Source organism: Parasteatoda tepidariorum, chromosome 4 (genome assembly GCF_043381705.1).
Source record: "Parasteatoda tepidariorum isolate YZ-2023 chromosome 4, CAS_Ptep_4.0, whole genome shotgun sequence".
Lineage (NCBI taxonomy): Eukaryota > Metazoa > Arthropoda > Arachnida > Araneae > Theridiidae > Parasteatoda > Parasteatoda tepidariorum.
This window is the reverse complement of record NC_092207.1, coordinates 86,231,318-86,246,766: the sequence shown is the minus strand read 5'-3', so window position 1 is coordinate 86,246,766 and position 15,449 is coordinate 86,231,318. Positions and strand designations below refer to the sequence as shown.

The 15,449-nt window shown below is 28.2% G+C and overlaps 1 protein-coding gene across 2 annotated transcripts; it reads right to left on the bottom strand.

Annotated features, from left to right (window-relative positions):
* Positions 1-643: 643 nt before the first annotated feature.
* On the bottom strand, positions 644-14,679 carry LOC107450379 (Vesicle transport through interaction with t-SNAREs 1a). Of its 2 annotated transcripts, none has more exons than XM_043040027.2 (7): positions 14,553-14,679; positions 12,478-12,588; positions 9,046-9,123; positions 7,377-7,461; positions 6,898-6,968; positions 3,707-3,768; positions 644-2,148 (listed from the first exon to the last, which is right to left on the bottom strand). In XM_043040027.2, the coding sequence occupies exons 1-7, from the start codon at positions 14,598-14,600 to the stop codon at positions 2,052-2,054; spliced, it is 552 nt and encodes a 183-aa protein (XP_042895961.2). In that variant the 5' UTR covers positions 14,601-14,679; the 3' UTR covers positions 644-2,051. The 2 variants fall into 2 exon arrangements, with proteins under 2 accessions (XP_042895961.2, XP_042895960.2); XM_043040026.2 differs by having other exon boundaries at positions 1,402-2,148; positions 9,046-9,126.
* Between the last annotated feature and the right edge of the window lie 770 nt (positions 14,680-15,449).

The window sequence follows — 15,449 nt, the reverse complement described above, 5'->3', positions numbered from 1 at the left end:
GAACTACCAGGTCTTATATATTTTATATAGTGCCAGTAAAAGAGTGACACTCATTTGCAACTAAATTAAATTTGCCAGATTCAGACGTGACATGAAATTGAATACTAGAATCATAAAGACATGTAACAGTAACACAATCCATATTGGCAGCAGAACTAGAGCGGCACACAGATTTAATTCGAGTTTGCAGACAAAAATAAACCAAACATTACAAAATTTGCAAACAAAATTAAGTTAAATTTAAAAAAAAAAAAAAATATGGTCGTCCCTGCATTAACTTTATCTTTTTTTTTTTAATTATCTTTGTCAGTTAAGTTTTCTTCTCCTCTAATTAAGTATTAATTTCAAGTTGAAGCAGTTAATTACAGTTTGTTCACCAGGAGTTGGCAATTGGCTCCACCTCCTCGGACGCAGAGTTCATTTCAGCGAGGGTAAAGGAGAAACATATTCACGCTTGAAATTGAGACACCCCTTAATATGCACCAAACGCAAACAGTGAATTCTTTTTCAGTCACTTACTTCGATTTATTATTCGTTATTAAACATTTTGTTACTCTAATTAATTACATTTTAAATTTAAAAACTGCTGCTGTCCCAGCAAAATGTCTCACAAAGGACACACTACTCACTCAAAAGAGAGAAATATTATTCAATATATGAAACTTTAATGTTAAAAAAATGCACATAAAGATTACAAAATAAATATTTTCGTCATAGGATCGCCAAATAGCAACCTTGATTAGGATTGTTCACATCCTTCTCCCAAAAATAACGAAATAGCATCATCAGATATCAAGTGATGAAGGTGGAGCCAAGTGCCAACTCCTGGTGAACGAACTATAGTTCCTCTAATTGTCTTTTTTTTTTAAAACTTGTAAATCTACCAAGCACAAATATTTTACTGCACATGGCACAGATAAATTTGATCATGATGCAGATGAAAAAGAGAGGTTTCCGATACTGGGCAATTAAATGCAAGCAAAGTAAATACAAGCATTAGAACTTAATGAAAATTAACAAGAATGTAGTAAATGCTTTCTCAGGGTTGAAAGCCAATGTCTTGTATTGAACATTAGATTTTAATCATAGAATAAATTGGTAGCTGTTTAAAAAAACACACTTTAATTGTGTCCCATATTTTAGAATATAGAGTGCTAGATACTAAGGGTCATATAGTGTTATCATATCAATTACTCATAAAAACAGTTTCAAGGTGTTCCACAGCAACTTAAAATTAATTTTTTCATCACACCATATAATTAGATTATTGACTGATGAGACATGCAACCTAAAATGCAATTAAAAGTTTTCAGTTTCCCAAATTTTAAAACTGTTTCATAATAAATAATAAAAAAATTGCATTAAAACAGAAGTTCATATTTTTAAAGAACATATCTAAACTAAAACAAAATTATTGTATTTTCATTTGAATACAAATTTTGAACAATATGTTTTTTCATATTTCAAGTTGCTATAGTTAACCTCTACATTTGTTTATCTCATCAGAAAATGAATCTAATTTATAAATACAGCAAAAGACAAAAAGATAAATTAACAATTAAAACATTAAATCAAAATGGAAAAGCACCTAAAACCAAATTTGCTTTATTTAAATTTATTTATTCAAAAAAAGAATTAAAGCAGGAAAAAGCAACTACATTTGTTGTATGAATTAAATATGTATAGACTACAGAAATTTTTTTAAAAGTTACATTTATAACTTTGACTTTTGTGAAACACCCAGATAGAAAATATTAAGTCCATGAAAATAATTGAATACACACATTTAGTTTAAAAAAATTAAATGCATAAACAAATTAATAAAATGGAAATTTAAAATCTAAGTTCAGAACTCATACTTGTTTAAATAAAAAATTTTTTTTCTCTTACCATGTCTGATTTTTTTCTCTAAACATTAAAAGATAAGACCAAAATAATATGATAATATAATCCAAAAATAATATTTTTTAATATGTCTGTAGTAAATAAAAATGCTGGATAAATAAATAAATTAAAATACCTATAACTTAATTATTTGATCAATAAAGAATTCAACTATGTTTTCTAATTGTGAAATATATAGACAAAATAACTGTCAGGAGAATTACAGCAGCAACAGCATACAGTATTATCTTTTGTTGTTTCATCCTGTAAAGTGGAGAGCACAATTATAACTAATAATAACAAAAAAAAGAAACAAAACAAAAGATTTATTCAAATTACTTCTCTTAGTTTTAGGTTAATTAAATACACAAAAAAGCAAGAAAATTGGAAGCATAAAATAATATTTCTAGAATTCAAAATTTGTTAGAGCATATAGCAGCTGGAATTTTTTTTAGCGAGGGTTCAAATAGAATTTGTATGCAAAATTCTGGTAAGCAAAAATGTAATCCATATTTGGGTCTTAATTAAAATACATATTAGTAACAAACACTTCTTAAAGCTATAAATAGTTTGCTTTGCATGAACACCAGCTTTCGCATTCTTAAACACGGAATAAAATTTTTTTCCTTCCAATTTTAATAAATTTATTGTTAATTTTTGTATTGTTTTCTAGCTTTCATTTCACACTAAATACATAATTTAAGGAAAGTCCTTTTTGCTAATTATGTGCAGTTAAACGCATAAAAAATTTCTTTTTAAATGTCCTCAATCCAAATTTTATCATTTCGTATTTTCAAAAATATGTTTTATTCAGTAAATTAAAGGAAAAAATTTATTTCATTAGAAAATTTTAAAGTTTTTGCTTATGCTTTTCTGAATAGAATACAGACAAAGAAAGTAAATCAATTTAATAATCTAGTCAGTTTTTTTAAAAACAAGTTAACAAGAAATCAAGACCATAACCAAAAATATTTAAATTATTTTGGCTTGATTTTTGGAAAATAAATTGGGTCATTTTAAAGAAGGTAAATAGTTAAAATGATTATTCCTTATGAGGTTTAAATGACTCAGAACTAAATTTTTAACAAATCAAAGTTTAATAGTAAGATTTTTTTGCTACATCATAATCCAAAATTGACACCAGTAATGTTAAATCGAGTCTAGTATTATAAGTAAGATTGGTATGGCTTAATTGAGAATTATCAAGCATAAGTTACAATAAAAAAATTTAAAACTAGTTTTTTTAAAAAATAAACTTATAAGTGTTTGCTTGCTACTAATGAACTCGCATGCGGATGTAGAATTGTATGTTGTAATGCAATTTTTGAATGGTTTTCCGATATTTTTCCTAAGCAGTGTTTGATTGCTATACATCCATAGAGATGATCAGATACAAACAATAGTGTCTTATCTTAAAAAAAAAAAGAAGGAAAAAAAAACATTGAAAATTAGATTGAACAACATTAAATTTTTTCTTTCCATCTTTTAAAGATATTGGTGAGTTATTTATTGATTTGTGGAAACTGAATTTAGCCATATTTTTTCTTTATATCTTACCTGGAACTATTGAAAATTATACTAAACAACATTTAATTTTAAAGACATTGGTGAGTAACTGATTTGTGGAAACATAATTTAGACATATATTTTTTCATTTATATCTCAACTGAATTCAGTAAACACTAAAAAGATATAATGTTATATATATATAATACAAAATAGTTAACATTGTTTTTTCCTTAAATTAACTATGAAAAGCACACAACTGAAAATAAGCCTATTTATCATTAATTAAAAAAAAATATTTATCAATATTTCTCACCCTCTAATCATTCCATTAACAATTCTTGAGCTTCTGCTCAAATCATAGTTAGTTTCTTGCATCTAAAAATGGAAATAATAATTAAATAACAAAATAAAATGGAAATAATAATTAAATCTAATAAGACAAGAGTGTTGAAGAAAAAAAATAGGAAAAAAAGGGGGAAATTTCCTGGGACAGTATAGGACTGCTCCTGACAATTTTAAATTAGGCATTTTTCAATTATTTATTATTTTTTTTTGTAGAATTTTTTTTAAAAAAATTGGTTGCATAAAATATCCTAAATGGATTTTAAAAATAGATCCATAGTCAAACTTTTATCACATATTTTTTCCATATAATTTAATGTGAATGAATATTTTTAGACGCCCGGTGGCTGAGTGGTAGAGCTTCGCGCTCCTGTGCCACGGGTCCTGGGTTCGATCCTCGGGCCGGGCAAGGTTGACTCAGCCTTTCATCCCTTCAGTGGGTCGATAAACAAGTACCAAGCATTCTAGGGAACTAAACAATGGGGGTTCCGCGTTCGGCTGACCACCTATCAGGAACATCTGCGCATGCACTCCAGAGCCCAAGGTCAAGAAAACTGCGATGGGCACAGCAGGCCTTGACCCTCTATGGGCTGTCGCGTCGCTAAGTTTAGTTTAGTATATTTTTTAACCGTTTTAAATCATAAATTAATCTGTCTTGTGTGCCTCATGATAATTTTAGAAAATCTTCATAATCATTTCAGTTTAGTCATATAGGAAAATATTGTAAGTTTCTTTTTTTAAATTTTGCTATAATATTTATTTGAATATTACTCTGGGATAATTGTCTTAGAGTATAATTTTATAGCATAATTTTCACTGGGTCTAAGTTTTGTTCAAATGTTCAACATCAATTTTGCTAAATTTATATAAAGTAAAACATTCTTGCAGTTGCAAGTTATAGGGCAAAGGTGGTCAAGGCTTCGCCAGCGGCATTATGGTTGCAAGTGCACTAATTGACTGCATTTCTCAAGCAAGTTGCTGCCACAGTCAAAGTTTCGGTTTTACATAGTGACAACTCAGTATCTTAACTATTTCGCACTGTTAGATTACATGATAGATTTCAGGGGTCTGTCCAGGCCGAATTTACTACCGTTTAGCGGTACTTTCACAAATTCAACTTTATGAAAAACGGTAGTTTCACAAAATACTTTTTCTTAAAATTTTATTTTTGCATCCCTTAAAAAACGATAAATTCATATTTTTACCATATTTTTGTGTTGATTTTTTAATATAATTTTTAATTTCTCAGAAATTAATTCTAAAATTTCACAAAATAGGTACCTTTCAGAAAAACCTAGACAGACCCCTGGATTTGCATACACTAAATTTAGACGGTAAAAAATTCGTTTCATTTAAAGTAACAATAATATTTGATATAGTTACTTCGTATGACTAAAATATAACTTTAAAAGCAACAAAGATGGTCACTTTTCAAACTAAGGTAGTTAAAAATTTTCTTGTATAAAAATTTTCTTTTTTAAAGAAAAAAGTTTACAAATTTTCTAAACTTGCAAAAGAATTTAAAGAAAAAAGTTTTAAAATTCTTTTACACACAATTTTTATTAAAAAAAAATTTTTTACAAAATAATGATAAAAAAAAATTGTTAGTTCGACAGACCTTTGATAATGAGAATCGTTAACAATCCTTTATTATGATAAGTTCTTTGGCTACTTTCGTTTTCTATCACATCTAACTTAAAACTGTTAGTTACTAACTCATTCCAAATTTAATTTAGTCTCATTCTTAAAATTCCTACAAAACAAGTAATCCATTTCTAGATGCTCAAGATTTTTTAAATTTTTTGATAATTATGTGGAGACAACTGATGGAATAAGACCGGGATAGCCAGGTCGGTATGGTGCTGGGCCCATGTCCGAGAGTTCGTGGGTTTGAACCCCGTCGGCTGAAGACTCACCGTGTAGTAAAGTGACTGATGCACGTAAAATACGTCGAGTCATAAAAGTCCTGCATGTTTCCATAACAAATCAATATCTCTGGGGGTACTGGATTGGAGATCGATCGTTCTCTGATTCAGGCCAAAATTACGATCTGTGTATGAATGGGTCCGCTCTATAAGCGGGTGTGACGTATGGTGTGGCAGAAGTCCAATTCTTAGCCATAGATCGCACCACTGGAAAACAAGAACAATTGCACGCCCTCTGCCTAAACAGGCATATGTCAACAACAACAACTGATGGAATGTCAGTCACAACCTGAATTATATAAAACAAATACAAAATAAAATGCTGAAACACCATCCCAAGAAATGATCTCATAAAATTAAACACTAAAACTATAACAAGCATTTTTGATCTCTTATTCAGGCTACTAAAAAGCGGATCTTAGAAACGCACACTATCAATAACAAAATACATAAATGCGAGAATCCAACATGAATTTTACCCCTGTTTAAATTGGGGCAATACCTCAAAGAACTGATACTTTTGTAGATAGCAATTGATATAAAGGTGCCAACTTTCCAAACTATCAGATGTACAATAACACAGTTGGAATTTACGAAATTAACATTCGTGCTATTTTAGGGGTACATACTGCTTAATTTTTGTATGTAATATTAATAAAATAAGGCATGAATTTACTATTAAATAAGAAAAACTATTTGACACTTAGATAAAGGTACTAAATTAAAAAATAATACGACACTGATATTTTATATTTCATAATAAAATGTAAAAATTAAATTGGTTTCTTGGATTTTATGTTCTAGTTATTTGGTTAAATTAGAACTAACTCTTATTGCTTTTTAAACAATCTGCATTCAAATTGAACTACTAAAAATTTTTTTAGATTTGAGTTTATGTTCTTTGCATTTCCATACAGAGAGAAGATGAGATTTCTTAGCTTTTTTTTTTTTAATTTCATGTTTCTATAAAATTGTTTTTTGCTTTTAGAATTGTTTAAGTAAAAGAAAAAAAAAATTATTGTTGAAGGTTAGTTGCAAATAACAAAATTTCCTAATTCTTTTTATAACTTTAAGCAGATTTAAAAAAAAATTTCTTAAAAACCATAACTTTCATCACTCAGCCGAATCTGAACTATCAAATCATAATAATGAAGTATAAATTGTAATAGTTGGCATCTCTATTGACAATATACAAATATATAAAAAGCAAAAAACAAAAAGAACACAAATAACTTACTCTTGACTTGGATTTACTTATAGTTTCCCTTTGAGAGCTTAAATCAGTCAGGATCTGAGCTCCCATTTGTTCTATAAAAGATATGTAAAATTAAATGAAAGTTTCAAGACTTAACAGTGAAAAAAACTGTTTTTAATAAAAGCATAAAATACTTATTATACTACTAAATTTTAAATAAACTAAAAGACATCCCAGGAATTACATATTTAAGGAAATTTCTAATTCTTTCCTTTCTAATTAGTATATTTTTTAAAAAATTTCAAGATCATTTTTTGAAGAAAAAAAAATGCATTTATTGATTTAAAAATATGTATTTATGCATATAACCAGAATGAAAGAATGTAGAATTCTTATTTGAATACTTAAATCATACACACACACACACACAAAAAGAAGATAATTATGAATTGCTGTCTAAAAAGAAAAATAAAGGTTATTTTTTAGAGTTAACACATCTATACTGAAGTATTATACATTACCTGCTTCTATAGCTAATTTGTAACCACCCTCTAGTTGTCGTGAAGAACGTTCTAGCCTTTCTGTATTATCAAGAAGACATTGTTTCTAATAAAAATTTTTTTTACAATGATTTAATACACTATAGCAACAGTTAATATAAGTAAGTAAAACATAACAAAAAAGTGCATAATTTTTTTCAAAAGAAGGCCGAAAGAAAAAAAAACTTTCAGGAGCTGCTAATAATTTAAATTTAGTACAACTGACAGTAACTTGATTATTCCTTAGTGGAGGATAAGAACAATATTACTTTGCCTTTGAATGAAAAGACAAAATATACATAATATTTACAAAGTATATTCTGAAATTGAAAAGCATTGCTCTCTTCTTCATTGCTCTCTGTGGCGGAGTGCAAGAAAGATGTTTGTTAGCCCCTGGTTTGGACCATACCACAGACCTTTGGGTCAGCAGCCTGATACACAAACTATTATGGAAAATGGTATATACAATCTCAATCAGGGTGAGCTAAGAAGCTTTATATAGTTATAGCCTAACATTGCTTTCTTTAGAACAATTAAGTAATAGCTGATTTTTTATCTTTCCCAGTGAAAAACTGAACTTAAGTTCTGAATTTCCAAATCTGTTCCAAAACTTTGAAATAAATTTGTTTTGAGCATGTTTTAATCAAATAAAATTCCCTTTAAAAAAAAAAACATCAGCATTGAAATCTAAGAAGATTTAAATCTTCTGACAACTTGAATTAATATCTCTACATTTTAGAATTTTAATTTTTGTGTACTTTCAAAGTTTATTATCAGTTTTGAAGTCATGAAATTTATTATCGTAATTTACAAATGTTCCTGATTAATTTGTAGCTGCAAGGTGAGAGACTGTACAGGCCTCATTTGGCCTCTGAGCCACAGGTTATGCACTTATATTATGCAATAAGTTTCTGAACTCAACATAGTTAATCATTTTCAAAATGGAAAGATTTTATGACAAATCCAAAGAAATTAAAGAAAAATACTTGATGTAAAACAAAAGTATCAAGGTCACTTTTCAAAATTAAAGTAGCTATTTTACAAACCACACTAACAAGCAAAGTCACAAGTATCTTAGCAAAAATATAATAAGCTTAGTAATTAATGATTCTTGTAATTTAAAAATTACTCTTTTATTTGTACAGAGTATACTTTTATTAACAAGTAAAATCTAATCTAATAAAGTGTTCACATACACCTGCATAGTTATTTGAACAAAATCAATAAATAAATTCTAGTAAAGACTGTTTACAAATAAAACCAATAGTTCAACATTAATTGTCATTACGAATTTTTAACAAAATAATAAGATAAGCTTGGAACGATTTTGAACTTTCTCAAAACATAGATTTGTAAATACATTCAAAAATTATTAAATGAAATTTATTTATAAGAGGATATAACTATTTAATGATTATAAGCAGAATTTACAAAGATTATTTTAATCATTATAGTGAAAGACTAGATAATCACGGTAACTTAAAGATAAAGTAGTGTTCAGTAAATAATAAAATGAGCAAAATTAATGAATAAATAAATTCTTTTTTTAAAATTTTATTCAGATTATTTATTTATCTACTCAGTTCATCATCATATATATATATGTGCACACACATAGATTATGTAAATGAAACTAATGAACTAAAATTACCTGGTCATCCCTCACATAGTCTCCTTCAAATAACTCATCTCTTAGAGCATTTTCATCTCTTGGATTAAGGCGAGCTTTCTGCTGACATAAATATGCAATTGGGATTAATATAATAAATCACAAATATAAATAAAAAAAAAAATGCTAAAATCACTTATTTTTTCTGTGAAAAACAATTTCCAATGAGCTATTATAAAATTTTTAGTCATAGCAGAATAATTGTATTATTAGCTTCATACCTAAATAATCATGTGTACAATACTAAGAGGGCATGAAATTTACAAATTAGTTTTAAATCTTTTACTTTAGATTTTATTTCGATTAAACAGAAAAAGTGTTTCAGTCATACTTTTATTTAGTGCTGTTTATTTCCTTTTGTCATATAACAAATTCTTCTATGAACAGAGAAAATGGAGGAAAAAAAATGACAATAATAATGCGTTTTAGAATTAATTCTTTAGTTTAAAAGGAATAATTGTGTGTTTCATTCATGGATTTTTTTATACATAGAAATCAATTTAATAATAAGAAAAATGGTGATAACTAAGAATAAAGTAAATCGTAATTTACTTGCCAAAATATACTTTCATTTTATACATAAAAAAAAACCCAAACAATTACGAAGAACTTCATAAATTCAATAAAAAAATAATAAAAGAGAATAATAAACTCCTCAATTTAATTAGCAGTCAAGTTTTTTGCTGTAGCATTGCTAAAAACATTATGGACAAAGTTTTGTTAATCTGTCAATAAAAAAAACCTATTGACATCTTATCGGTTCTAGTATAAGAGTGGAAACTCTTAAGATAATTCTCTGTGGTTTAAATTAGGGCGACCTCACTGTAATAATACAACTTTTAAATTGTGGTCAATGACAAATTTTGGGTGGAATTATTGTTTGCTCACCCACAACCGATAACTCAATGGAAATTGAGAACCAATATTTAAAATGATCTATATTCAAGTAAAGAAAAGTTCACTGTACATAATACATTTGTATGTATTCCTGCAATTATGAATTACAAGATAACAATAATCATAGCAACAAAAAAAGTTTTTATTCACAAGGATAATACTTAAATGACAAGATTAATCTTCATTGAAGTTACTATGAACTCAATAACTATTGTTTGATTTCATCACACATTTTGCATTTAAACAAAATATAGAAAAACTAGTTACTTAGTGTGGGGATGAGCTTTCGAAGGCCAAACCTCATCTATCAAAAGGTACCTCAAGATAGAATCGAGTTAACAGGACTTATATACCAGTGAATTGATGTTTAATAATCATAGTGGTAGTTACCCCACCATCAGAAGTTTATCAGGGATAGATTTCAATGAATGGAAACCACTAGTTGCTGTATGTGCGTAAGACTGGGAGAGCTGCATTAAGTTCACCGGATTTTGAGCGCTTGTGGTGAATGCTGTATTAACAGAGATGCCAACTGCTCCGGACGAGCAAAAATAATTAAAAATACGGTAAATGACAACAAAGTAAATTTTGCAAATATTTGACTATTTTGGCTTGCTTTTTAAAAGGTATAGCATGACATGAATACTTTTAAGTGGTGAATTGTACAAGCTAACGAATTATTTAGAAATAGTGGTGGATAAAAATCTACTTAATTGAATTTTTTAAACCAAGAATCACAATTGATAATCTACCTCTTTAAAATATATATTTGCTGTCCGGAGCAAGTTGGCATCTCTGTATTAAGTGCACCTAGTTTTAAGGGCTTGTCTTGAGAACTATATTAAGTTTATGGTTGTGTGTATTCTTCTGAGTTATTAGCAGTTGAGTGTGTGCAGGAATCCATTATGTGTAAATGAGACTGAGAAGCAACAGTGCTAGAAGGACTATGACACAGTCTCTAATAACAAGCCGACAATTCAATGTGGATAATCAATCAAAGTAGGCGTACCTAAGCGAAGAAGTGAGCGTTACTTTCAATGTAGGTCATATCACATCTGCAGATCATCAATGAAGCATACGAGCTTTCAGCAATGTCAACCCTCATCTATCAAAAGGTACCTCAAGATAAAATCGAGTTAACATGGCTTATATACTAGTGCAGGGGTGGCGAACCTTTATACACCAACGTGCCATTTTTTTTCTAAAAAATTGTTTAATGAGGTCATAGACGTGCCGTCAAATATTTTTGACTTCGTGATTATTGGAAAAATAATAATACTAAATACTATCAAATCAAAACTCTTAATTTACATTGAAAAAACTTAAAGTAACATCAGTGTGACTTCTGTTGATTCAGATTAGACGACAAATAACTTATATTAGGTTTTAAGATGTTAGTTTAAGCAGGACTGCTAATTTTTGTTGCTAGTTATTTATTGTTAGCTTGCTTTTTATGGTTATTAATTGTTTTTTCAGCATTAATTGTTAATTTTTTTATTAATAATTTTTTATTATTTTGTTTGTGTTTGTGAACTTTAATTTAATTGTTTCATATGCTTCATAGTGTAATAACATTTGTGGTTGGTGGCTTGCCCAAAATAATGTGTATCGTGCCATAAATGGCACGCGTGCCATTGGTTCGCCATCCCTGCTATAGAACGTCAATTTTGATGCAAACTTTCCATTCCATTTCTTACTTTCTTGTTACAGTGGCTACGTATACTGTAAAAATTTCCGGACCAAATTACGGTTAAAAGTGCCGGCACTTTGGATGCATCATCCGTAAAATCCATTTTTACCGTAAAATATTATTCCGTAATTTTCACAGTAATATCTATTTAATTAGATTGAGACTGTGATTTTACTGAANTCTTTCATGAGTTTATGATTATAATAACTATTTACTGATAAAAAATTAATATTAATCATGAATATAAGCTTATAAAGTATCTGGCTCTCCCTTACAAAAAAATAAAATAAACTGTGTTTTTAAGTTCCACCTTTGAAAATTTGATTTCCGGAAACTTCTGTGATCAATGATTTTTTTGAAATGTCTGGACTTTCGATTTCCAGAAACTTCCGGATCACTATTAGCGGAAAATCCAGATTTTTTCCTGAGCACAATCAGCTCTGTAAATGGTGCAAGTTAAAATGAGGAAAATTCTTCAAAAATGTTAAAAATAATAAAAATGATGTATTGCTTAAAATTATGTTTTGTGCTTAATTTATATTTGTTATTAAACATTAGTAAATTTTTGATATAATGATATTGATATCATGGGAAAAAACTTAAACTCTTAGTCATACCTTTAATTTTGATTACAAAAAAAAGTATTTTTAAGACACACAGATAAATAAAATTTATTATAAGGTTACTTGCGCTGCATAAAAGCTTGACAATTATTGCTTTAACAAAAAGCTATATATAAATAAAAATGATTTGATTAAAAATTTGAGGAAGCATATTTTTCTTTTGTTATTTATAAATTATGAAAAAAAATATTATAAAGATTTTACCAATTCTTTATCTAACAGTGAGAGTTCAGCAACATAACTCTTTAATCGAATTTCATACTTTTGGCGAGAAGGTGGTGGCATACCTTTTACTTCTAAATCCATTTGTTCAAGCTACATAAATATAAAAATTTAATTAGTTTATGCATCAGTATTTTTAAAAAGCATATTGATTTTTAACATATCAGATACATATTTTTTTTTGAAATTTTAATTGCAATATTGATAACTATGAGAAGTAGTTCTCACGAAGTAAATTTTTTTTCTATGTTTCCAGATTAGATACTTCAAAAATACAGTACTATATCACACAACATTGTATAAAAATATTTTGATTCACAATAACAATTTTTCCTAGTCAAAGGAAAATGATTACATTCAAAATTGCGGATATTGACTATAGCACAACTACTATACTACTAGAGGCAAAAACTGGGAATCGAAAATTTTTTGATCCTCCAGCAATTAAACTGTACATGCAAGCTTTAAGGTTTTAGATTTTAACTATAAAAAAGTTCAAAAAAAAAAAATAATAGCATAATCATTAGCTCACACAGAAAATGCAAATATAATTCACAGTTAAGTTATTTGCTCAATCTTAAGAAAAGAATTGAATCTATTAAATCCTCTTCATTTTTGGTCTTATATCATAACAAATGCATTTTTATGTTGATAATAATCTTTCTACAGCAAGTAGGGCTAATGAGCAATGTAGCTACAATGTAGCAGGCCTCTGATAAAACTGCTGGTGCCTTGGAACATGGGAAGTTCCAATATCAGCCAAAGCTCTGGCTCCCTGGAGGCAACTAACTCCTTAATGAATTCATGTAAATTTAATTTTATATGTGTATAGATTTAGATACACACACATAACAATGGAATATATACACACACATAAACAATGGAAAAAAGTAATATGTCTTATATGATAAGTAATTCAATTTTAAAATAAATTTTAGCAATAAAAAAATTAAATAATTTCTTGTTTAAAATAAATACAAGTTCAGTACTTTAATTAACACAAAAAAGTTTCAGATGTTTAATGAAGGATATACTTTCATTTTAAAGCATTTGTATAGAATGATTTACAAAAGATGTGACAAATATTAAATATTATTTTTTGAAAAAAAAAAAAGCACTTTCTAAGCTCAAAAATTGAGTAACAGAATTACAAACAATAAACAGTTAAAAATGCATGTATTCCTCCACTTTTTGAATAATGCTAGTCACAATGATCCCCCCTATAGCAATAATGTATTAAAATATAAATATTTTAAACATGAAGGGGAAATTCATTGTGCTAACTGTCGAAAAAGGATCGTAAAAAAAAAGGATTTACAAAGAAATGAAGAGTGTAAAGAGCAATCTTTTAAATGCTCAATTCAAAACTCTTGTGTGTAAAGATTGTATTATAAATATCAGGATTTTCAAAACCATATAAAAAAAAGTAACAACAACTGCTAGAAAAATAATAAAATCAATTGTATTTATGGTGAAAACAACATAAATAAAGTGTACTAATAAGAAATAACTCAAATGCACAATTCAAGTATCGTAATAATATATTAAAAATATCAATTTTTGAAACCATGAGGTTGCAATGAGAGCATAAAAATGATTACAAAGTCACTAGCATTTACGATAAAATTAACACAAATAAAGCAAGCAAAAATTTATTATTTAAATGCGTGATTCTAAATTTGAATGTTGTAATAACAGTCTATAAAAAATATCAAGACTTTCAAAATTATTTGAAAATGCATAGAAATTAATCTATAGAAATAACCATCGGAAAAAGCGATAGCAGGATGACTTGGATTTATGATTTAATGATTGAAACAAATTAGAGAAGTAAAAAAAAGATTTTACAACCGTATAATTAAAATATTTTGGATTATTTTTTGCATTTTTCTAAAAATAGTAAAAATGCATGTTTTAAATATGTTCAGGAACATTGCAAACATAGACAGCTGACAGGCTGCAGGTTTTTATTCAAAGTATATATTTGTATTGTAAATGATAAGTATAAATACACAGAGAAATTTTTTATAAAACACTGTGACTAGACTTATTTATACCAGTTCATGTGCTTCTTCCATCTGTCGAACTACTTGACTGATAAGCATTTTCTTTTCAACTGAAAGGGAAATAATACAAAATTAAAAAACTGTTAAATGAAATTACCACAACAAACATTCTTAAAAAAATCATAGTAAAATGTGATCAAACAGTCAGCTGAATTGTTAGGTGACCAGCTGCTTAATTAAAAAAAACAAACAGGTGAAGCGTTATGAATGATAGATTTTTTACTCTTTCAAAAAAGATAAACTAACAAACAGAAAGAAGTAGGAGTTCGCTATTGCGTCATTAAATGTAAGAAACGTGTGCGATCAATAGCAAACTGCCACATGTTTTTTTTAATTTATTGAATGTAATATGGAAAAAATTTATCTGATTCCATGTTTTTTTCATCAGCTGTTTTTTGTACAATATTGTAATCGCAGAATGCTATTTTTATTTAATTATATTTAATAAATGAAGTTAATTTTTTTGATTTGCCTTCATTATTATGCCTGGTGACATCAATGTCTGTTATCCATCCTTGATTATTATGCCTAGAGTTATTAAAGCATTGAAGCCCTGGCAACTGCATGCTTCAATAAAGGTTAAGGGTCCTTTTGTTGCACTCTGGTGGTACAGTCAGTTAAGGCGTCACTCACATCGCTAGCTGGAGGACTGAGGTAGTGAGTTTGAACTCAGCAGCCGACAAAACAACTGCCGTGTACACGCAGCAAAGAGCACATTAACTCTGTCGTGGTTGAAAGTCCTCTCATTGGTTGTGATGTGGAGTGGAACCAGCTCAGGCGTTGTTTGCGCCATCTGACCGGGGTCAAAATTACGTTACATTCCTAAAATGAAGATCAAAAGTTAGAGCAACTAAAAAGGTGCCTGGTCATAGTTGGGTGATGTGAGCC

Bases quoted from the DNA above. Each gene is read 5' to 3' on its own strand.
- LOC107450379 (XM_043040026.2), bottom strand. From the start codon at position 14,600: ATGCTTATCAGTCAAGTAGTTCGACAGATGGAAGAAGCACATGAACTG. The intron at 12,589-14,552 runs GTATAAATAAGT...ATATTTATGTAG, and splicing joins TGGAAGAAGCACATGAACTG to CTTGAACAAATGGATTTAGA. The intron at 2,149-3,706 runs GTGAGAAATATT...TCCACTTTACAG, and splicing joins GTTAATGGAATGATTAGAGG to GATGAAACAACAAAAGATAA.